The following is a 25,487-nucleotide window of genomic DNA, read 5'->3' as shown; positions in this document are numbered from 1 at the left end:
GTCTTAATCTAACAAAATAAAAATGGCAATTGTACCACCATGTAGGCTTCTAATCAGTGGCCTATGTGTTTAAGTTCTTATTACAGACCATAATGTCCTACTGTGGCATGTGGCCAAATTACAGCTGTAAAAATAGACTGTAGTCATTCTAGACAATGTTTGATTTCTGTATTTTGGACACCAGAGGGCGTCAACATGCACCAAGTTTGTTGAAGCGCAGTGACATGAGTTTCATGGCTGGAGTTTAAAAAAATGTTAAGTTAATTTGGAGGCCGGAGATCAATTGCCAATCTATCCATTCCATTTATTTTAAAAAATAAATTCCAAATCAAATACGTGTGTGTGTGTGTGTGTGTGTGTGTGTGTGTGTGTGTGTGTGTGTGTGTGTGTGTGTGTGTGTGTGTGTGTGTGTGTGTGTGTGTGTGTGTGTGTGTGTGTGTGTGTGTGTGTGTGTGTTGTATGATTAGTAGCCGAAACCTCACATCTATCTGAGGTAGGATAGTGTCAGCAGGAATTGAACTGCATAAGCGTAACGTTACGTCTTGGGACGAAGCTGGGGAGCGATAGTTACTTGGTTTATCCAAGTGCCCCTAGCGACAGACGGGTGTATTGCACTTGCTGATAACTGCTAGTGCTTTCGGATTCATCACTGCCTGTGTGCATAGCATTCGCTGTGTAGACCAGACACGAGTGAAATAGCAGGGCATATGCGGTGGTAACCGAGCGAACGTACTGGAATCTCCAAACAGTCCCCGGAACGGATTACTGCCTAGAATCTGGTTGCTATTCGTATACGTGGGTTTTTAGCGCACTGTTCTACCAACTGCGGGCCTCTCCAGTTTACTGAAAAGTGGGTGTCTGCTCAGCGGTGTTGAAGCAGCGGCGAACACATAAGTGTTCTCGATGGCTGGCTGGAAAGACGGCTCGGTGCAGGAAAAGTATCGGCTGGTGGTGGTTGGAGGTGGCGGTGTCGGGAAATCAGCCCTAACTATCCAGTTCATTCAGGTCAGTACCCTACCTAGTATTGTCCTGATTTGTTCTTTTCCTGTTTGAGCTGAAAACATGGCAATGGCCAGACACTGGCAGCCACAGTAAGCGGATACGGGGGTCTGTTCTCACAAGCGGGACTAGTTTATGAGGCCTGCAATACAATTATTTAGTGTTGTGTTTCAGCCGGATCCTCCGTCATGCTGAAAACTCGCTCATGAATGAGATTTTTTAGAATGAGCTCAGCCAACATAATGTCAGTATTGCAAATTGTAGAAAAATGAAGTGAAATTAGGCGCAGCATCCATTTGTAGCCTATAATTTCTCAAGTAATTTATGACCAAATTGGAACAATTTGATTCATGGTCTTGTGTGACCAACGTTATTTGCTCTGCATGCACCATCGTCCTCCTAAGTCCATCAGTAATTAAAAGATCATAGTACATAGTGAATACATCCGTAACAGCAAACCAATTAGCATTTATATGATCAACAGATGTCTTGTTGAGCAAAATGATATACACACACACACACACACACACACACACACACACACACACACACACACACACACACACACACACACACACACACTCACCTTACGACTCAAATCGTTAGGCTTGCTGGACTTCCGAGGTTTGTTGGTGTTACATATTATTTAAGATGTGACTGCAGTTTGCACTTCTTCTCAGTGTTCAGACAAAGTATGCATGCAGGGACAAAGTGGAGAATGATATAAGACCAAGTGCGCGTATGTGTGTATACGTGTGCACGCGATATCTGTTAATCAGGGATATCAGTTCAAATTACATCAGTTAGGTCAATTATCGGAATAAGCGGCATCAAGACCAGTGTCGGCGCGCCTGCACCAATGCCGCTTCTTCCGATAATGAGCCTATATAATTTTCTGGAAAGCAAATTCATTTCAGTTTCTTTTTTTTTTCTTCCTATAGGTCGCTTTGTACTTAATTTTTTTCCTGTAGATTCCATTTGCATCATGACAAAATCATAACCCTGTTATCAGTGTTATATCTCCGCAATTAGGCGCCTGAACAGTAGTAGATAGTTAGGCTAATCCTTAACATTCTCGTAACAAGTTTATTAAGCTTAGTACTAGGCTGTTTAAATACTTTGCCTCCTTCAGGAGTGGGGCTAATTGGAGTGCATTCTATAATGATCCATCCACCGTTATAACTCAACAATCACAATTTCGCTAAAAATCATTGCATCTACCATTGAATCAGAGATCAAGTGGTCAATGGAGAGTGCAAAATATTGTCCTGCTGTTCCTATTGTTGGCATGAAGAGAGAAATTGCTACAACCATGTCTCTGGGGTTTCTATAGAAGTGAGCTGCCAAAGGAATAGGCTAACAGCTGGTTATAGAGTCAAAGCGATGCTTCAACACAACTGTTCAGGGTTGGGTGTGTTGGGGAGCTGTCTGAGTCATGCTGGGTGGCATGTTGCTCGTACACTATCTGGTATTTTAGCCTCTAGCCCAAAAGAGGTCATTCAGCTTCTGTCCGAAGGATTGCCCGCGTTTTGCTTTTAAAGTTACAAGCTTAGCCTTAACAAGCTTAATATTGTTCCACTTTTAAAATAGAGGTCTTTGGACCAACTGCTCACCTATTTTTCACATGGCAACCTTCTCCACTTAAGGCGTAGGCCTATAAACAAAATATTGTCATCGTCAAAATAATTCATCGACCAAAAAACGGTAGCATGTGGAATACTGTCAATCTTTGTAATATTTGCTGTCACCTTATTTTGCATACAGAAACTGTGTTCCCAATGCAAGTGATACGCACCTCCTCTTCATAAATCTTCATAACCCCAACATCCTCACAGCCTGCAGTGCAAAACGTATCACTACTACTTCTACCAGCTAGTCTATGGTCTCTTCTCTAGCACTATTGTGGTTGGATATTGGGCTTTCTAGATACACTAGGACTGCAACTAATCCTTTGGTGTTTTTCTGACCTAGTCTCAGAGAAGATGGGAACAAATACATTTGTGGGTATGTGTAAATACACCAAAGGCCCAACCAAAAACTTAGAGCCTGGTGACTCTCCTACTGAGAAGTAGGAAGGGAGCTAAGGGAGAAAAAGCAAGAGCAGGCGGGTAGGCCGGTATTTTGAGAGAGCCGACCACTCATTTACATTTACATTAAGGGCATTTAGCAGACGCTTTTAACCAAAGCGACTTACATAAGTACATTTGTCAGAAGAAGGAGAAGTACGTCGGTACAGTAAGGATGCTCATAAAACCAAGTGCCAAGCCACCAACATTTTTTAGGTTAACCCATTCCCCCGTACACAACAGAGTGTAGCAAGGTCCAGAGTAGTTATGGTACAACACGGTCACCGAGTGCTGACGTAGCGGCTAGTCTCTGGACACCCAGGGGGGTGGGGGACTATAGAATGTTATCAGTAGCAATAACAGAATGGCAGCTCCTCTGAACTTGTTGGCCACACAAATGCCAGGCGGTTTACTCCAGCTGAAATAGCATGCGGGCGACATAACACAGTCATCTGACACAAGTTGTGAAACAGTATGTGTCGTTTCATACGTCATCTCATCAGAGAGAAAGAGAGAGAGAGAGAGAGAGACTATTTGACTCAACATGGAGAATAGTAACGAGGTAGGTGTTTACTGAGAACGTTTATGAGCTATTGGGTGAGTTACTAATGATGGAAAATATGTGGTGAGCTGATGGTCCCTCTTTTAGCATGATTAATGTGTAACGGCAACATTTCCAGCCTCATCAAATTCTCATACAGATTAGCTAAAGGCCACTGCATCAAATAAAAAAAGTCTCTCTTTCTCTCTCGCTCTCCCCCCCGCTCTCCCTCTCCACCACTCCATCCCCCCCCCCCCCCCCCCCCGCTCTCCCTCTCCACTGCTCTCCCCCCCCCCCCCCCCCGCTCTCCCTCTCTCCCCGCTCTCTCCCCTCTCTTTCACCCCTCTCTCCTCTCACTTCTGTCAGGTTGACTCACTGTTCTTATATCATTCAGGAGGAATGCTGCCATGATAAGTCATTGAACTGAATAAACGTTGAAAAGTGTGTGTGTGTTTGTGTGTGTGTGTGTGTGCGTTTTTGTAAAACGTTATCTCCATTTGCAATGTGTCACATCACATGCCATTCAGCTGATTCCAAATAAATTCCATTGTGGTTTGTGTGTGGGTCTGTCCTCTGAGAAGGACCAACACTTGAGGTAACGTAAGCAACACGAGGATGGTCCGCCTGACGCATGGCTTTGCTTCGGAGCTTTGTTCATCTATTCAATGCGGCTTTGGTGTCATAAGGACTTTTATTACTTATTATAGTATGCAGGTGTGTGTGTGAGTGTTTGTGTACTGTGCATTGTAGTTCATGTGTTTGGCTGTGTGCGTGTATGGGTGTTATGAAAGCTCAATGTTTGTTTAGCTCCCCATGAGGGTCACCTGTTGATTTCTCACAAAGAGCGGTCTCCTTCAAAGTACACCTTTATGAGGGCAGATGATAAGTCGTCGCTATCACAAAGGCTTGTTGGATGAAGTCACACCTTTGGAAAAATACCGCTAAACAGACACATGTTCATGAGGTTACTGAACCATCCCTGACTGCATTTCAAATTGTTCTAACCTTTCCATCAACTGGATCATTGAAGGCAACAGCCTGTACACAGCGTACAAAACAAACCTGAATCTTTATTGGTTGATTGTTAAAATCATGTTGATTATTTATAGGTTATATAAAAGAGATTGTGTGGTCCAACGAACAAACGACAGATTGACCCTTCCCATAGCTGTTGTTGAGGCCATTTTAGAATGATAGAGCCATCATGTTGCTTTTTGTTGCTTTGTAGAATCGATTCTCATGATAAGCCCGTCAAATTTCTCCTAAACATCTGCTATAAGCAGTGAGTAGACAGATTGGTGTCATAAACATACGTTGCTTCTAAAGCCGTCACATTGCACAGAATATGTTTTATTTAAAAGAAAAATATGCTGACCAAATTAATCTGGAGGACGTAAAGTTGTATGGAGACCAACTAACATGACAGCTATGCCGCCTGATTAATGTGCCCTTGGACGACAACAACAACAACAACAACAGGCATATGGAAATAAGGTTAAAGTTAAAATGACAGAACTTAACTTGGGCAGTAAAACAGTCGGTCAGTAACTTGTAGTGTTTATCCTTTTTATTATGTAGCATCACTCAGTGGGAGCTGACTGGACATGGAGAAAATAAGGATTTGTCAGAGTTCTTGTCATTTGCCTTTCCTCTCCCTTTCTTTTTTTAAGTTTATAGAGGACTACTTCCCCGGTTTCCCAGGTAACAGCAGGATCTGGAACAGTGCCATGGGGCCAACCATAGCATTATGTGTGAAGGCCACAGACTGCGAATATCCTCCCACTCTTTTAATTGCTATGGTCTTGAGACAAGAAAGCAATCCCATTTGCCTCCAGTTGCTGAATGAAGAGCTCGGAAGACCACTGGTAATCAAGTGTCTAAACTGTATATAATATATTTATTTGTAAGTCATTTGTTCAAAAGAGGTCCTTTATGATGCTATGGATTGTCTTGGAAATTCAAATTTGTGTGTGTATCAAAGTGTCATGCAGCATTCTAGTTAGGTTAACCAGGACCCAACCACAGTTATTAATGAAAAATAAAACGGAACTTGCGTATCAAGTTTCATGGAACATAGCTTGCCCTGGACACCTTGGACACTATTAATGGGAGATATTTAGGTTGACTACAGTAGAGTGTGGAAAACTCTTCTCCGTTCTCACACACAGAGAAGCACGCAAGCTATATGCACAATATATGGTTTTGGGGAAGTATTGTACATTTGTGTGCTTGCGTATGAATGTGGTTAAAATAGTTGCCATGTTATGTTTTGAGGGACTGTCAATTCAGAAAACTGTGACGTAATCACATAACAGTAGCTTCCCAATTCTTATAAAATGAACACATGAGGTTGCTACCTCCAACACTATCACTATAAGTTACAGGAAATATCCCTCAAACTTAATGTTGCCTTAAATCCATTAAAGCAAAGCAGTGTTTCTAACCTATTTAAATGAGATAGTGGTACATAGGCTAATCTTGCTTTCAAAGAAGCCATTGACCAACCAGTGTCAAGCGGCAATTGTTCAAATCAACAAGTGTGTGCATACATTAAGGTAGAAGGTAGTAAGCCAAAGTTAAACATAGAAACCTTTATTTAGCTCCTATTTAGCTATCTACTAGTCACAGACAGACCACTGGTTTCCCGCTGTTGTATTTGGAGATTCTCTTTTTGTTTGCTCATCTGCCTGACGTAAAATCACCAGCCTCTGTATCATGTCTCCCATCTAAAGCTCAAATAACAAAACTTACGATGGGAAATGGCGGCCATTCCAACCATAAGTAAGCGCCCGTCTAGAACCATACAACATAGAAACCTCTACTTTAGAAGTATTTGATAGAACGCCCTCTTCCCCTGTTGATGGGTCTGTTTCTAAGGTCCCTGCTGACTGTGGTGCAGCTGGTGGACAGTTGGTTCTGTTGATGCAGACATGGTGTCCAGAGCTCGCCTGGCTGGCACCTGCTCCCTCTTCTGGGTCAGCCACGGCCCCCACCGGGACCACTCCTCGACAGGTGACACTGCAGTATGAGCGACTGCGTCCATACGTGCTACTGCTGCCATCGAATGGCGATTGTGTGTCCCGAGTGCATCATCCTTATGTCTGAGGCAAACACGGCCTCCCCTTTTGGCCCTCTTTCGCAAAGCCAGACCTTATGGACAGGATCACCCGCAGGTCATATCCAGAACGGCTGCACAGGGATCAGTTGTCCAGGTTAGACAACCAAACAACACAGTCCGCTTTTCTTTTCTTTTTTTTTACCAAGCCTTTGACACAGCTGTCCCACTACTGCCCATGGAGGTCTCAAAGATACACACAGACACTGGGCACACACTGCTCCGTCTATCATCTCAGCAGTTGTCAACAAACGTACTGATCATCGAATATTGTATCGGCACGAGGCAGTGCTCGCCAGGCAAACAGCTGCCTGCAGCTGAGTGGGTTCGGGCATGTCTTGACTAAGTATCGTGCTTTGGCCTTCTCATCAGAGAGAATGTCACTTCAGTAACTGGTTTTAATTTGTGTGCAGGATACTCCCTATGCTCACTCTAATCTAGGTGGTTGTTTTAGGTGTATTGCAGACTTATGGTTGATAGTACCATGCACGTATATACACTCTTTAATTGCATAAAACATACCTCTCCCAGTAATCTTTGTTTTTGATGCGAGGTACCACCACAGAATAACCATTACAGTGAATTTATATTGAGTGTCAACTGGTTATATACCATAGTTAGATAATTGTTTGCCCTTATTAAAAAACAACACACAACACACAACACACACACACACACACACACTCTCATGCACAGGCTTGATTCTCACGCGGGTGTGTATGATTTTAAATAGTGTCACAAGGGCCACATTTGATCCATGGTTACAAAAGAAGCCATTGAGGATGATGCGGTAGAGCAGAAGGCGATGTCAGGGGGCTTAGTGTGGCCAAAGAGAAATAGTCTTATCATAATAATGCGTCTAAAAGTTCTGCCCCACACAGCAAAACAACCGGGGTGACTGCATCAATAAGGCTTAGGCTTGGCTTTCTGCAGGAAGGGACACATTATAGTGATGTCACATGTCTGGACAGAACAATATGGGCCTGTCACAGCTCCATGTTTGTGGATTTATTGGGTCATTTACGGACTGACCTGTACTTTACAGTTACCGGGACTCTAGAATGGCGAAAACAGACAGCGCTGATTTTGCTGTGGCCAATAGAAGAGCATCCAAGTCGCATGGACCAACCGCTTTACGCTGTGATCCAGTGGGGAGGAGAGCGGCTTTACGCTGTGATCCAGTGGGTGATGAAGGCGGTTAAATGGCAGCTCTTTGACTTCAGGCCTTTGAGTTGCTTTGAAAGAGGCCAAAGTCCGGCACACATTGATATTTAGCAGGACGATTGAAGTCTTAATGCCACAGGGGCCAGAGGAGAGCGGGGGGCCGAGCGAGACAAAGTGTGGAGCTAGGTGGTGGCGGGGCATCCTAGTCTTTGTACTCCTCACAGTCCCCAACCATGGGGGCTTTGGAATATGCTTCCATCAAATATATAGCAGTCAACTACTCAATGTTAAACCAAACATACTCCAAATTGAGTTGAAGGATTTGCCATGAGCATGAAAAAGTTTGTTCATAAACCTGTTTTAATATTTTTGAAATAGGTATAAAAAAAGAATATATATAAAAAAAACAAGGGTTAGATGGATAATTAATGATGTATTGGTTCATTTGTCATTATTCACTTAACCCCTATAGGATACTCTTTGATCAGTTCACACTTCACCAGTAAGCATAGACATGTTCTCCTCTATAACATGATTTACTAAACAATGATGTATAAATCACACCTTAAGGAAATGCAATCCTCACTTGTCATGAGTAGATAGTTCATCAGCATCAACCAGTATCAGTTCCTTGCCATCTCTTTCCCCTGACCATCTATCACAGCTATTCTTGACACTATTTTGTTTTTCATGTAATTAGGTTGTGTTTATTCCTTTTGTCTGTTTTCAAATATTGGTCGGATGCAGTAATGAATTATTGATGTATGTAATATTTTTATTGCATTTATTGTGTAAGGAGCCTGATTGAGGTGAAGAAAATGTCCCTACAGGGTCCTTTAAGGCAGTGGACACATTGTGTGTTCCCTTTGTCTAGGTATTGAATAATTGACCTTTACTGGTTTGCATGAGCTCATGGGAAAAGTGGGCGTTTCCACAGGAAGTGGAACCCGTTCCTTCCCTCTCTCTCTCTCTCTCTCTCTCTCTCTCTTTCTCTTTCTCTTTCTCTCTCTCGCCTCTCCTGGAAAGAGCCGTTATATTTGCCATCACTCTTAAACCCATTGTTTAAATCAAAATTTGAGTTTAATAAAAGGGTAATTTGCAACTTAAGTAGCCATTGGAGCTGTCCATCTGTTTAACATTACTTTGTGATAGTAGATGATTTTGTGGGGTGACGGGTGATTATGGACAGCTGCAGAGAGTCCGGACAACCCCAGAGGTTTAGCAGAGGTCAGGCCAATGGGGTTGAGGAACAGGAAGTAATTCATGTATGACACTTGGATAACAAATAGGATTTCAGATCATTTTTTTCCCCAGTTGACAATCGCAGTTTCCCATTCAGTATGTGCAATCGACTTACATTGTGTGGTGGTTTAACATATAATAAAAGTCTGGGTTTCGATTCGGCAGGTCCTTCAGTGTCTGCCAATGCTTCTTATATTTTTATGAAAGTTTTTGCGATTAAATTTTCCGCCCATCCATGTTCATTACATGAACTCCATCTAAGACAAAACACATCTAACACATCTAGACTGGCTGCACAAATCCTGGTTTGCAGTGAGTTTTAGCTCTGCAAACAACACCCCCTATGATTCCCCCAGGCCGCGTACATTACTCCCAACTACTGAATCTGAACGAGTGTTAGTGAGGCATCTGAGACAGCTTAAAGTCGGGGGCTCGGGAGCATGTGTCATTCACAGAGCACCGCTCTAAAACAGGATTCTCTGAAGTTCACAACCCTTTATGCTCCGTTGTGGTTATTAAGGCCATATCTAAGTTCTGCAATGCCTCATGGTATGCAGCTTAATACTTTTCAGACTGTGGCCTATTGTTTCCTTCCATCCGAGAAAAAGGCATTTGTGTCTTTCTGCTATCACTCGCGATTATGCTGTTGCTGTAATATCCAGATTCCTAAGGGAATAGTTTCGCTCGGGCCGTTGTGTGCGTCATCATTACCACATCACTTGCTTTATTAAGGCCTTACCTCAAGTGCTTTTGTCTATATATGAGGTGTCTCCAGTTGAAATTGCTTTTGATATTGGCAGACCAAAGTGAGACAATTTGATATACATCTGTCGGCTTGGAGCCTCAAGTGCCCTCAATGAGGGACGAACGTTGTGTTTCGCTCGAGCTTGCGATGGTTGACTTTGGGTCCCAGCCAGAATCTATATTGGTCTGTCAGCAGAACTGGGACCAGAGAGGATGATTGGTCTCTATTAGGAGAGAATAAAGAGATGGGTTGTCATCCTATGGCTGGACTTGGAAGCGGAGCTGCAGTAAGGAGATGGAAGGGAGAGAGCAGTGTGAAATATCAGCTTATGGATGCAAATTTGAGAGGCTGTTCACCGTTATTCTAAAGAAGAAGAAGTAACACTCAACAGCACTGAAGAATTTCAAGTCGAGGTCTTAAAATCAAGGTCTCAAAAGAAGGTCAATGGAGCACAGCGTTATGGGAGGTAATGAACCACCATGTCGATATTAGCTTACTCTGCAATCCTGCACACATTGCTGGCTAAGCCAAGGCATGCATACCTCAGAGACTACTTTAATGAAGCTGGTCATAAACAACATTGATTTCTAGAATAATATATTAGTCTTACGGTAGCCTAGCCTGTATACTGGGGTTGTGCTTTAATTGTGTACTTTCTGTAGGGCTAACCAATATATTTTTGGATGAAACCAACTAAGTTGGACAAAGGGTTCATACTGTAAAAGGAAAGCTAACAATGAGATCATGCCAGTGATAAGGCAGGATCTCACACTCTATATATACACACATATAGTTGTAGTCATTTTTGGAGAGGAAGTGGGTGCATTTTGTGCATTGCTGGTAACTGCTCCCCTTCCCCACATAACACCTCGCTATGCTTTCTTTTTGATGAAGAGCAGACTGCCATGCTGCAATTGTAAACAGACAGACAAAGCAACAAGTGCAATGGTTTTCATTCGGTTCATTCACCTCGTTGGAAGGATGCTTGGAATCCTGGGACGGCAAGCAAATTTGTGGAACACCATGACGATGACCATGAGTACCAATCTCGAGGCAGACAAAGGAATCAGAGAGCTTAACGGTTCTTAAAGAATAAAGCATAAACGTGATACTTAATACTAAGGTTTAACTCATCCCCAATTTTCTTCATATGTTTTGGGCCATATGAATACAACCATTAAAGGAAGGCGCTATTTAAGGTATTCTTTTTAAGAAACAGAAGACTTCTCTCTTGACTGCCCCCTTTGGCTGTATGGGAACTGCAGCAGGCTGGAGCTTGCACAATGAGAGCACTGGAGTGCGAGTGAACTCATAATGCTAACAGACTATCCAATATGAACAAATGAATACAAACTAAATACATAATAGTACGCACTGTTTAAAGGCTAGCTCTTCTTTATATACTATGGCACTCTGAAGCACGCGTAGACGTCACTTCCTTCTTTATTCCCAGCAAAACCGTTGGGGTTCAATGTAATAGAAATCTGCCCACAGGCAGTTCTACATCACAGAGAGGCAGGTAGGTCAAATTGTTAAGATAAATTACAACCTGTTCATATATTGGCAATTCAAAGACAATTATGCATGTAAAATCGTAAATGTTTTTCCTTTAAATACCTCTAAATTAGAAGTTCTATTTTGCTCAGTTTTTTACAGATGATAGCCTACATACTCCAGAGGCCTGGTGTGAGTGTGGAGGCGCTTGCGTATGGCTGGATTGAATGAACTCTGCACCACCCAAGGATGACAAATGAACAATAACTCCCTTTTCAGTTTTTCGCAATTCAGCAATTTGTTTGCCAACCATTGAGAGAACTATTGCATATTTCACACATTTGAAGCAGTTCAATCAGAGAAAGCTGTGTTACAGCTGACAGTCATTTGCTGACCTTCTTCTCATTGTGAACAGGCCTGTAATGTTTTCCTGCTGCAACATAGCTTTCTGTATGTGGGTGGGTGGAGGGGTGGAGATGTATAGCTGGAATGCCCGTAGGAAATGAAGTGACAGGCTTTGGAGTGGGAAGCGGGTAAGTGGGGTTGAGGAACATGTCTTCGATGACATCATAGCCACCCTGAGGCTGCTGGCAGATGTCCAGCCGTACAGAGGTGGAGTTTCCTCCCCAGTTCCATTTTTTTTTTTCTCCTCCAGATACAATTGGGAAATGAGAGTGGGCTGCTTCGCAAGCCTGAGAAAGAGTGATGGTGCAGCTTACCATTTTTCTCCCTTCCTTTTTCCTGCTTACCACCATTATCCGACCTCTAACCTGTAACCGTTAACTTTTTTTTTTTTTTTTTTTTTTAACTTATCCCGACCCCCACCATTGTTTTACTACCTACTAGCATAGCGGGTACGTAGCGTACTTGAAACCCGAACATGGAACGGTCACAGACTCACTTGTATTAGGCATCTTGGCAACAACACAGTTGCACACAATGTTGTTTTCAATTGTGCTCAGGCTTAAGGATTTAGCTCCCGCCTAATCCTCCTGAACACAGGAATGTGCTCTACACGACAATGGTCAAGTTTCTGAAGACACTGCCGAAGAAGTGATGTTTATTAGAAGCTGTGTGAAGGGCTTCAGTCACTCGAGAAGGAAATAATTTGAAGGATGTGTGATAAGGGACCGACGAGATAACCTTTGAGGCTCAAGCACACTATTTGTGGGGGGTCTCATGCACAGTGTGTTTCTGTAAGCTCCCCAGACCCCCCCTGGCCTTGGTGTGCTAGACGCATGCAGTCCATTATCCAAGGCTTGATCGCTAAGTCAGGGTCAGGGGTCATGAACATTTATGGGAAATCCATAAGTTAATTCTGCTCTGATATTACAATTTCAGGGTGTAGGCCTAGCTTAAAATATTGTGCAAGAGGAAATGCGTTCTCTTGTCTTAGAGATGATAGAGAAAGATTTGTATACAATAAAGTCACTACACAAACTAGGTATATAAATATAAAGCTTTTCCCAGTTGAATCACCTCTGGCTATAATGCCAGTTAACTGCACACGGTGGCGATGATGATGATGATGATGATGATGATGATGATGATGATGATACAGTTCAGATCTATTTACGAACAAGTACTTATGTATCACAGTTTCCCGCACAGCCTTCATGAGTCATTCTTCATGCAGTCACTCAGTCAGACTAGATTCTGCTGCTAGCTGCTAGCCACAGGCTAGCCGACCAGAGCTAGAGCTCCCCTCATAGCGCCAGTGCTGCTTCACATTGATGATGCGTACGGTGCAGAAGATACAGCCTCATTCCTCCCGCTGGCTGGAGCAGTGAAAGCAGAGAGAATGGGGCTAGCCTGCATCTCTCCGGTCCACGGAGGGCTTGCAGGGACAGGGCAGCGCTGCAGGCTAGCGGGAGGCTCGCGGTGTGCTTGCTCGCCTTGGAGAAGGAGCAGATGGGGAAGAAGGGAGAACACTGGTGGAGCCGCGGGCATCAGGGTTCTGGCTGTATGGGACTTAGGAGGGTTTGTGATCACTAACAAGCAGGATTTCTTTCACTCTCTGTGTTGATGACGGGGTGCAAAGCACATCTCCGGCTTTCCAAACCAGGCACAGTTTTTCAGCCTGTGCAGTGCAGACACAGAGGCAGGACAAGTGCACAGTAACAGCAGCGCAGTGCACAGTAGGGTGGATGAGTAGCAGTTACATAGAGATGAGATATGTCCCGAGACAGCGTTATGCCTTGCAGTGAGGGAACACAGGACGGTTAAGAAGAATATAAATAAAGCAACGTAACATTCTGCTATCGATTATTTTGATTGGAATGTCAAGGTGTAACAAATGTTCATACTGGTATGAGGCATTTTGAAACAACACAGAGAGAGAGAGAGAGAGAGAGAGAGAGAGAGAGAGAGAGAGAGAGAGATCGTCATCCAGTTACTCTGTTAACAGCGTGGGCCTGGCTTTTAAGGGTGTTGGTGAGCCCCCTGCTCAGCTGTCACCACTTAACTAGACCCAGCAGAGGGAGGGAGCTACAAAACATGAGAAAAATGTGAAAAATGTGGGACTCCTCCTCCTGCTCCCCCTCTCCCCCCCCCCCCCCCCCCCCCCCTCGGCCCCACCCTAGCAACTTGTCTCTATCAGGACGCAATGTTGGCCCACAATGAAAAGCTCTGGGAGAATGACAGGGCCTGTTGAAACCCAGGTACAATCTGTTTTTGGACATGGGTTCTAGATGCAAATGTGCAAAATGGCCCATGGTAAAAGCATAAAGCGCCTGGTTACCTGGTTGTGTTAGCCTTTTATAGAAGTAAATCACTCACACACACACACACACACACACACACACACACACACACACACACACACACACACACACACACACACACACACACACACACACACACACACACACACACACACACACACACACACACACACACACGCACACATATCTGTTAACATAGTCCTATTCAATTGTTAATCATGTGGCTTTCAAACGAGTCATGCGTTTGTGACTGTGTGTCCATCACAATGAACCAGAGCCGCGACATACATTAGTTTTGACTGCTTCAGACATATTCACAGTTCTCTCTCTCTACTCCCTTGTTCTCCTTTTTCCGCTTCCCTCTTTGTTTCTTCCCCTGCTGTGTCCTCTAGTCCTACTTTGTCACAGACTATGACCCCACGATTGAAGACTCCTACACCAAGCAGTGTGTGATCGACGAGAGGGCAGCCAGGCTTGACAGTAAGTGCACTTGTTCTGAGCAAACAAAGTGAACACTGAACCGTCTTGGATGCTGCTCGGCTCTATTTTGACAGTGCTTTACTTGAATAACTGTGGGCTTGCTAGAACAAGCCCCCTGAAACTATCTTCAAGCAGCAACGTTTTTTTGTGTGTGTGTGTGTGTGTGTGTGTGTGTGTGTGTGTGTGTGTGTGTGTGTGTGTGTGTGTGTGTGTGTGTGTGTGTGTGTGTGTGTGTGTGTGTGTGTGTGTGTGTGTGTGTGTGTGTGTGTGTGTGTGTGTGCGCGTGTGTAGTCCTGGACACTGCAGGCCAAGAAGAGTTTGGAGCCATGCGAGAACAATACATGAGGACAGGGGAGGGCTTCCTGCTGGTCTTCTCCGTCACCGACAGAGGAAGGTGAGTGACACCAACTCACATAAACACCACACACACACACACACACACACACACACACACACACACACACACACACACACACACACACACACACACACACACACACACGCACGCACACGCGCACACATGCACTCATGCACTGTCAATAACACAACACATGCTGTTTCTGCGTAAGGACGCAGGTTTCTCCCTACCAAACACTGTGTTGCTAGTTGAACTCCCTGGTCGTCATAATAAAACTCAACTCGTTTCTGTGATACTTCCGGCAGCCATACGCTGCGGTTCTGCTGTCGTTCTCTTTTGTTCTCAACACTTCCTCTCTCCAGTCCCTTGTCTTGAAAGTTTAAGAATAGCTCCCTTTCTCGTTACTCCTTGATCCGTTTTCTTTTTTCAAATTGATTCACAAAAAGATGATATTGGGCATCCATCAAAACTAATTGGATGATCCGTTTAAATAGGATGACGAATGTCGCACCATTGTTCCCGTATTTCAATGCATCACATCACATCTCACACAGTGGATACTGGTTTGATGTAACGTGTGTGGTATTTTGCCTGCATGGCATAGTCAGGCATTTCCATTCCACCTATTTTCTCTGTTCATTGTGGCTCTGCCAAGCATGCAGCAAGCTGCAGAGCCCTGCCCCCACTCTAGTGCCCCCTCTTGTGTTTATGTTGTAAACAGTGTTCCCTTCCTCCATTTATATTACTTGCGTCTTTCAGGATTTACTATTCGCACTCTCTCGTTTGTGGTGGGCGGGACGGATCAGCTATAATGCATGCTGTTTAAGCTCAAACAGATACAAGTTGTACTTCGACGTCGTAGCTTGAGCCAAATACTGAGCGCACTCTGCGTACACCAAAGAATCGACATAGCTTCTGAACACACTGCGACTGCACTGTTCTAGCAGTGTGTGTTTCTCTTTGTGAGAACAGGAGTTCCTCCCGTTTAGGTCCTCTCTCTGCAGTTCAGCTCAGTTCATTCAGTGCAGTGCTGACCTCATCTGCTTAGTAACAGAGGCTGGAAGGGGGGGGTGATGGAGGCTGGGGGGGGGGGACGCAGGGCTGAATGACAAAAGGGATTCAGGTTGGGAGGAGACTGCATTCCTTGGAGGTCTTGATGTTCACCAAACACACACACACACACACTTACATACACATTCTACCACACACATACATACACGCGCACACTTACATACGCATTCAACCACACACACACACACACACACACACACACACACACACACACACACACACACACACACACACACACACACACACACACACACACACACACACACACACACACACACACATTTTAAACCCTCAAAGAGTGTCAGACGCTTGTTCAAATGTCGTCACACAATAAGGTTGGCCCCAACTGTGTGACTTGGCATTAAATGTGAACACTATTATTATTATTTTTACAGCTTTGAAGAAATCTACAAATTCCAAAGACAAATTCTTCGAGTGAAAGACCGGGATGAGTTCCCCATGATCCTTGTAGGAAACAAAGCAGATCTTGATCCACAGAGACAAGTAAGTCACAATCCCCCCTCAGTGGTTTGATCATAAAACCACTTATTTCGAGGGAAATGGACAGATGTTGTAGACAAGTAATTATATCTAAGAAGTACTTATATCTAAGAAGTACAAATTGAAACATAGGGAAAGCCTTTAAGTGAAAAGAGTTTTGTGAAAACATAATGCCCCAGAATGGTGTTGAGATTGAAGGCTGTGATGAAAAGAAGAATGAAGATGATCAAGAAAGTAGATGATAAAGAAAGCTCATGGGCAGCCTTTATAGCTTTGCAGCTGTAGCTTGCGGTCTTGGGTGGGTCCATAGTGCCATCCGGTGGCGAGAAATGTATTGCAGGTGTGTAAGGATAATTGAAGCAAATTGCTTTTATTGTGAATATTGTTGTATTTGTCTTAGATTTTATAATGCTAATGAATATTTTATAGTTACGCAGCTTATATGATTTGTGGCTTAAACGGAGGCATGCTTAATTCAAACCCTACAGAAAATGTCTAATCTAGATCTTTCTTAATGAATGTATTTCTCAGTGTTGCCAGCATGCAGAGATACTAATGCTTTAGTATTGCAATGCCCGTTCCCAGGTTACCCAGGAGGAGGGACAACAGTTAGCCAGACAACTAAAGGTCACATACATGGAGGCCTCAGCTAAAGTACGAATGAATGTAGACCAGGCTTTTCACGAGCTGGTTAGAGTCATCAGGTGGGTTTCCAAGAGTCCTATCTTAATGTCACGTGGTGCCTCTTATGAGCATCCCATTTGTTTTTCGATTTTACAATTCAACTCAATTACAATGGCTCAAAAGACTGAGTCCTGATTTCTGTGGAGTGATTTTTCTTTTTTATTCCATCACACCTCCCAGGAAATTCCAGGAGCAGGAATGTCCACCTTCGCCGGAACCCACGAGGAAAGAAAAAGACAAGAGTGGCTGCCATTGTGTGATTGTCTGAGTAGGCCTTATCATTATATTACCCCTGCAGCCTGTTTGAAATGGCCACGCCCTCTGCCTGACAACACATCCTCCCAGGAGGACTTCAGCATGACTTCAGACGACTTCGCCAGCCGCGCTTTTAGCAGAAAACTGCTTCCCCTGCCTGACCGTACACAAACTGACAATGCCAAATTGAAACACCACGCTACCTTCCTGAGCAACCCCCTCACGTCACAATAAGAGAGTCCCAACACTAAACATTGCCTTCCTAATCACGTAACAAATTAATGTTTTGTAATCTAAAGGACTGCTCTCGCCTTGTTGTGTCATTGTACTGCCTGAGATTGTATATTCATATGTATGTGTATATATATATATATATATATATATATATATATATATATATATATGTATATATATATATAGTGTCTTATCAGGCAAAAGAGATTATCTTAAGATTTGAGTATGTTGTGCCATATCCATTTTTACTCATGTGTTAATTCTGCTACTGTACATATCTGACAATAGTTGTGATTTTTAAAAGTGTATTTCTAATGACTTATTAAATCACCTCAGTACAGCGTGTGAGGATGAAATTGGTTTTAAATGCACAGAAAAAACGATATAAATATATATGTAGGTATAATTAATCTGTCTCAATAGACCTTGAAGTTACAATGATGTAACTATTTGGCATTTTCAATGGCTATCTTGCACTGTAAGTGGAATCTGCTTTCATCTCAATCACGATACATGGCATTTCTACTTTATTGGCATTTTTCTTGTAAAATGTTAAATACACATCCAATACATGCACCTCTTCTTATTGCAAAAAAGAAGCTGTTGTGAGCCTTATCGTCACAGAGTAACACTGATCTACTTGTCCTCCGTCATCTTCAGACAAGCAGAGGAGAGGACAAAAAAATAGTTTGTAGCATATTGTTTATTTATGAGGAACTATATTTTCACCTCCAAATTGATCTCTTTGTTTAACCTCTCCAATGGCCCATAAAAAAATCTATAAAAGTTCACAGCCGTCTCAAATCATTCCTGTTGTATATTAACCCTCAAAGATATTATCTGGAATGGATTGTGTGTGTTTAAGAATACATCAAGTAGCAGATACATCATACTGAATACATGATGTAAATGTTATAGGTTCTTAAAAATATACCCCTGGTCAATGATAAGATGCGTACCACCAACACGATTTCTTTGTAAATGCCAAAGCCCTGGCTCTAGTTGGCTAGTCATATACACAAGGTCTTCAAAAATATAGTTTTGCCTCTCCCTTCCACATCTCTCTAACCTCCAAGGCTTATCAATTAAGATTGTTCTTGTATTATTATCTTGTAACATAAAACAAAACCAGAAAATTATCATGGAAGTAATGGAATTGACTCAATGTTTTTACTCTACTTTTATACATTATTTTCTTATCAAACTAGCTAACAGGTATTTTTATATGTTTATATGCTTACGAGATGTGTATAAAGAATAATATTTAATTATTTTGATTGTTTTTAGCTGGTGATGAATGTGGGCCCTTATTCACTTCAGTTCTATTCTTAACCAACATCTGATCAGTAATGTTTTAGTTGTTGTTTTTTATGTCGGGGGGTGGGGGGGTGATCTTGACGTCTATACATAAACGCAGTCGTATCACTGACGTTTAGAACAATTATCAACCCCGAGGGTATGCAGATGTAGTGTACATTATATATAACAGTGTTTTCGTCTCTGTCCTTTACCACCTGTTTAGCTTTTGGTGCTATAATAAAACCTGTGATAGAGCTAATGTGTTTTGTTTCAAAATACTGTGCAGTGCACGTCCGGGCCCTTTCAAATAGCCTTGTTAGGCGTTGTCCTGTTACGTTTCTATTGAAATAGTGTAAAAAGATTGGCTACCAGATCCAAATGTCTCTGATATCTTTGCTGTCCGATGTTTTTTGCTGAAACCCCTTATCGCATTGGACTAAAACAAGATATTTTCACATGAAACACATTTTCGTTTTCTTTTCCAATAATGTGTTGATGTGGTTGAGCCAGTATTATAAGGCGTATCAATGGCCAATGGTTGATTTGATAAAGGATTGGTTGAATTGTAGGCTACAGTTATTGTTCCAACTGTGAGAAAATTATCTGCCCAACTAAAATATTAAATATTACTAGTGATTAGTCAAAATAAAATCCTAAGAAATCATACAGTAAATTGGATCCATGGGGTAAGTGGGAAACCTCATCGTAAATCTATTATAAATTGGTCAGGGTGATCTGTCTGTTCTCTAGGTTGTGTTATGGTGACTTGTATATTTCAATAAAAATATGAGGAATATAGCCCAAAAACTTCGTTTTTTTTTGGTTTTTGGCATTTCCCCTCGATTGGGGGTTAGGCTACTTCATTAATTATTTTACAAAATGTGACATGCCAACTTGTGTACCAGTAACGATATGGCTTGCCAATGTTAGCATTGTCAATTGTAAAAATAGAAATCATCAAACTGCCAAGACAGATAATACGATGATGCGAGTTTCTTCGGTATAAATCACGATGAAACTGTTTGTTTGTCCCTGTCGACTCGGGTCCCCCTCCCTATTTTCTATAGTGGTATCACCCAAGATACAGCATCTCGCTCCAAACATTCCGACTCATTCAATAAATAAATGTCTTATTGTTGCTTTTGCAACCGTCGTGGAAATATCAGTTTTAGTTTAACTACTGCGGTTCCCATTGTAAACATTTATCTCAGCTGTCAGTGAAACATCAAATTCCACTCGAGTCATGGATGCAGTCTGCAGCAACAGGAGCATGTCTTACAGTAGATGGAGTTATGACAGGTAAATACGATTTTTTTTCTGATGTATTGTTTAGGCAGTTCAACGTGTCTATAAAGTGTCACCAATTTAGACCTAACGTTTTATTTCTCATCATCAAATCAGACACGATTCTTAGTCAACTGCGCAATAGTTGTCAAATGTATTGGAGATCGTCAGCTTGACTAATTAGGTCGGCCAAATGTGTATTGTTATGAACGCATAATAGTGTTTGATATTCACATTTTTCTGCATGAATACCACGAAGTGTTAGGTTTGCTCTGGCTGCCCACAACGCTGGAATGAAGTAAGATCCCGAAGCCGTTGTTCATTTAAATATTGTCCTTCTAGAGGAGTGTTCAGATAAGCAGTGTTTTGGCATGAATGCAGGTTTATTCAGTACTTTGCAAAGACCGATGAATACACATTTGCATTCAAAAACTGTATGTCTTATATATGTCAGTACCAAATACTAATATCGGCACTCAGCGCAGAGGTTGGCTACTACTACTATGCAGAGATGCTAGCCATCTTAAAGCTGCAATTCAATACTAACCATAATGTGCAAGGTCCTTTAAATGAGGGAAGTTTGTTTTATAATAAAATGTGACATGACATTGTTACTCGTGCAAACCTCTAAATAATGTTACATATATATTGCATAGCCACATAGCTCATCCAGATTGTCCATCTATTTATTCAAATTAGAAAATGAGGTTGAGACACCCATTGAGAACAATTAACAGAAATGCTTGGGCAGGCTAAGCTAAATGAAATCAGAGGCAGCAAAATCATAGACAATTTTATAATTGTAAAAAATGGGACATGTTGTCAACTATAAACCCTTTATATTTTAATCACAACAAGTCCCTGGGAAATCAAACGTGACAGCAAATATGAAATATTAAGCATATAATGCATATAATGTGGTCTGTCAGAATCAGAGTTTACTTTTCTCCCTTTCTTCTGTATAAAAAAAACACCATCATGAACAAGAGATAGAGACAGACAGACAGACAGACCGACCGACAGACAGACAGACAGACAGACAGACAGACAGACAGACAGACAGACAGACAGACAGACAGACAGACAGACAGACAGACAGACAGACAGAGACGCAGGCACGCACACACACACACACACACACACACACACACACACACACACACACACACACACACACACACACACACACACACACACACACACACACACACACACACACACACACACACACACACACACACACACACACAGTACCTGTAGATCCACCATGATTTTTTTATCTGTGGAGATCACAGACATCAGTAGAGAAATAACACCCTTATTTCATAATTAAAAAATGACAAAGATAAACATTTCAATCTATAGTATCAAAGTTACCACATAATGTGAGAATGTTATTCTCATACGTAAAAAAACTAAGAACACATCTAATGTAAAATTGTATTATATAAGTGTTCAAAAAACTTATTAAGAACCACAGGGAAAACCATAATTAAAACGTAATAATAGTGGATAAACCTCCTTTAGAATTTGGTATTGGACAACTATGTCAGTCAATGCAAGAACATGTTGCAATTATTACTAGTAAGACCTAGGGGGACGTTCATCCTATGCACAACTATAAAGTTGGACTACAACTTGAGTATTGCCAATCTGTGTGTTTATTTATAATCTTATTCAAATTAAGATTTGATATCTCCTTATAATAATAAGGAGACAGATGATGTCCAAATCACAGCAGGAAAAATACAAGTGTGTTTGGACCTTTCACCGACTGACCTCGCTGTCAATCAAGGCTATTCTTTCTTATAACAGACAAAATCTGTATTAGGGATATTGTAATGCTGGTGTGGTGGACAATCTGCCCTGCATAACACACATTATTAGCTCATCTTCTCTTCACACACAAACATACACACACACACTGACAAAAGCAATTGGATCTCTATGTACCCCACACACACATTCAAACAAACACACAAACACACACACACACACACACACACACACACACACACACACACACACACACACACACACACACACACACACACACACACACACACACACACACACACACACACACACACACACACACACACATACTCGCATGAATACACTGATACACTTGGACAAACACACACACACACACACACAAACACACACACACAAAAACGCATACACACAGGAGATTGGATCTCTATGCACACAAACACACACACACACACACACACACACACACACACACACACACACACACACACACAACCACACACACACACACACACACACACACACACACACACACACACACACACACACACACACCCCCCCCCCCCCCCCCCCCCCACACACACACACACACACACACACACACACACACACACACACACACACACACACACACACACACACACACACACACACACACACACGCACACACACACACACACACACACACACCATGTTAATTTAACAACCCTGGCACCCACTCACTCACACAGCATTCTAGAGAGTGGCGTCAAGACGAGTTATTACTCACAGCTTGGAAAGCATGTCTTAAAGGCAGAATTAAAGGGATATGGAATATAGGGATTTAGGAACAAAGACACCACCACGCTGAACTTGATCTTCTATTCAGTATTCTTGGCATTTGACGAGACTCATTCAGTCGGGGCCAATTTGATATCTCCTCGCATCCCCTCTCCCCTTCATCAGAGATTTGTTCACACCGATGAATAGAGAAAAATAAGCAAAGTATGATAAGAGAAAAGTTTTAACTGTGGTCTTGTGGTGTGAGCCTCAATCAATGGTCTGAAGTGTATTGTTTCCAATGCGTCACAGTAATTAATGTGCAGTTTGGTATGTGGCCGAGGTCTCTGGTTCCCATTGGCTGACAGCAGGTGCATTACAGCTGCTCTTTTGGTGTAGTCAGGAGGAAGCCTCCCTCTAATAACTCCTCCAAACAGTTCTGTGGAGGCTCAGGGGAGAGTGATCACTGTCCACACGACACAGCAGCTGGAGAGGAGTGTGAGAACCCAGTGTGTGTGCACTACACAGTAGAAGATTATGGGGTATGGCCAAATAGATTCCCATCATCCCTGATTGCTTTTTTATTTTATAGTCGACCACTATGTATCATTGTATAGGTCGAACAATCTGTCAAGACTTGCAATCTATGTTGAGAAAATACTTACTAATAAATAGGATTGTATAAAAAGAACCAGGAAAGGAATCAGACGCGAAAACAAGTTGTTGTTTTTTTATGCCGGTTAAACGTGCTACAGCGGAACTAATTATGTGTATGTGTAGGAAGTGAGTGTTATGGTATTCCCAAATGAGCCAAGTCTTCAGGTGTGTTTAGAGGGGCCGTATGGAGCCTTATAGCTGCATTGAATACTCTTCCCAGGTTAAAAGAGACTGGCTAGCATTCGTATTTTTATTCCTATTTGGAATTCATATATAATTCATGCTTGAAGTCAATATATGCTAGCTCTTGGCGTTAGGGCTGAATAAGTAGGCCTCTTTGTCGGGCATAGTACATGGTAATTGGTTCATCTGGCCTGCAGAATCACTTACTAACATTAGAACCTCACCTCTGTCATTAGGATATTAAACGCCCAATCATTTCATAACAAAACAAATAGACGTAGAATAAAAAATATGGCAAATTACTGTGATCCATCTGTGTATTGAGGTTATTTATATCTGCTGATAAACTGACCAGGCTATTTTATTCCCTATAGGTTGTCATCACGTGCAGCAAAACGTGTAGCAAATTTGTTTCATTCTCTCTGCAAGCCGGATTGCGTAAGATGCAACCTGAACTATGGATGTGGCCAGGCCAGCACTTTGGTGGAGCTGGAGAGCAGAGGATGGCACAGTGTCTGCTGGTAGAATGGCTTCGGCAGCCCAGAGGACCTACTCTTTCTCCCTCAGGCTGACACATGAGGATAGACAGAGGACATCATTGAAGTGACATTCTTGTCCAGGGAATGTCAGGGTGACATGTCCCAAAGCATCCTCCCTGATTGTAAAAGAAAACCAATTATTCAAACCCCCGTGATGTATGCCTTCTTAATGGCTAATTATTACATATTTTTTACATATGCTGTTCTTAAAAATAAAAGGTGCAGTTCAGACTTTGATTGCATCTTTATCTTAAACTGCTAAACATATCTAGTAACCAACTGGAGTATTTATTGTTGCTACTTGTTGTCGCTGCTGTAAAACACATTTGCAACAGCTCGTCCAACAGCTCTGCTGTCCTGATTTAGTGTCTCCTGCAAACGACAGGCTGTTGGCAGACTGTTGGCCTCAATAGAAAACATTGCAGTGTTTTTGACCATCGGTTTTACATTATGCAAGTGAATGCTAGCTTACTCTCCCATGTGCCTACGCACAACCATATTAAGTATCGGAACAGTTTTTTGGGCAGTTTTTTAAGATAATTTCTCTTACACAGAGCTGGGAGGCTGGTGTTATTGTGGCCAAGGTACAGGACAACAGGTGTTATCCAATTCATAATTCAAAGACTCATTCAATCAAACTGAATCGAGTGAAATCTTTTGGCTTGGTGTGATCTAAATTTGGTTTCTCCAGCCCCCCCTCCCCCCCCCCCCCCTGCAGATAACCTCCTCTCAGAATTTATGAGTCCTCCTGATGTACAATACTATGAGCAGTAGGTATGAAAACAGATGTACTATACTATGAATCAGAAAGCGGTGATGAGAGAAGATGGGATGTCTCCAATAGTGTTGCAGTTTAAAAAAACATCAATATACTGGGATATATATGGCAGTCTATCGGACTGTGTGCAATATGTGCAAGATGCCCAGTATAGCGCAAAATCGAATCAAAATGAAACCAAAAAGTGGACTTTCTTGCCAAATAGCGCCTACCAATTATCGCCTTGGAAATGAAACTCCTGCTTTCAAATACTAATATAACCTTCACTGGTCACTTCACTCACCAGTGCCTCTTTCACTGGTAATCAGTTGACAGTGAGCAGGTACATGGTACAGCAGTAGCTATGCAAACATGGTGGGTCAGCTCAGAGAATGATAATTAGTTGCATGAGTACAAAGCAGTAAGTCTTTGCGGTTTGTGGATTTTCTATGGGTTTCTTTGCCTTTGATGCATTGGGGTGTCTTATTACCGGGGGTTTGTTGTTAGTTCCTTGTTGTCCACATCAAAGCAAGGATGTGTAGTCCTGGTGTGCAGCAGGTGCAC

At 42.3% G+C, this 25,487-nt stretch overlaps 2 protein-coding genes across 2 annotated transcripts in view; both read left to right on the top strand.

Moving 5' to 3' along the window:
• The first annotated feature begins 615 nt into the window (after positions 1 to 615).
• rras2 (RAS related 2) lies at positions 616 to 17,787 on the top strand. The gene is made up of 6 exons (XM_056607516.1): positions 616 to 1,005; positions 14,482 to 14,569; positions 14,861 to 14,963; positions 16,394 to 16,502; positions 17,085 to 17,203; positions 17,364 to 17,787. Exons 1-6 carry the CDS (start codon positions 904 to 906, stop codon positions 17,449 to 17,451), a joined length of 609 nt encoding a protein of 202 aa, XP_056463491.1. The 5' UTR covers positions 616 to 903; the 3' UTR covers positions 17,452 to 17,787.
• Positions 17,788 to 20,186: 2,399 nt separating this feature from the next.
• Positions 20,187 to 25,487, top strand: part of tub (TUB bipartite transcription factor) — a 32,125-nt gene continuing 26,824 nt past the window's right edge. Inside the window, exon 1 of the mRNA XM_056607515.1 lies at positions 20,187 to 20,270. Within this exon, the coding sequence (XP_056463490.1) occupies positions 20,215 to 20,270 (56 nt within the window). The 5' untranslated portion in view covers positions 20,187 to 20,214. The remainder of the gene's footprint in view (positions 20,271 to 25,487) is intronic.

The sequence above is a fragment of the Gadus chalcogrammus genome, chromosome 14 (genome assembly GCF_026213295.1).
Source record: "Gadus chalcogrammus isolate NIFS_2021 chromosome 14, NIFS_Gcha_1.0, whole genome shotgun sequence".
Taxonomy (NCBI): Eukaryota; Metazoa; Chordata; class Actinopteri; order Gadiformes; family Gadidae; genus Gadus; species Gadus chalcogrammus.
Note: the sequence above shows the minus strand (reverse complement) of the source record. Positions and strands in the feature narration are given on the sequence as shown.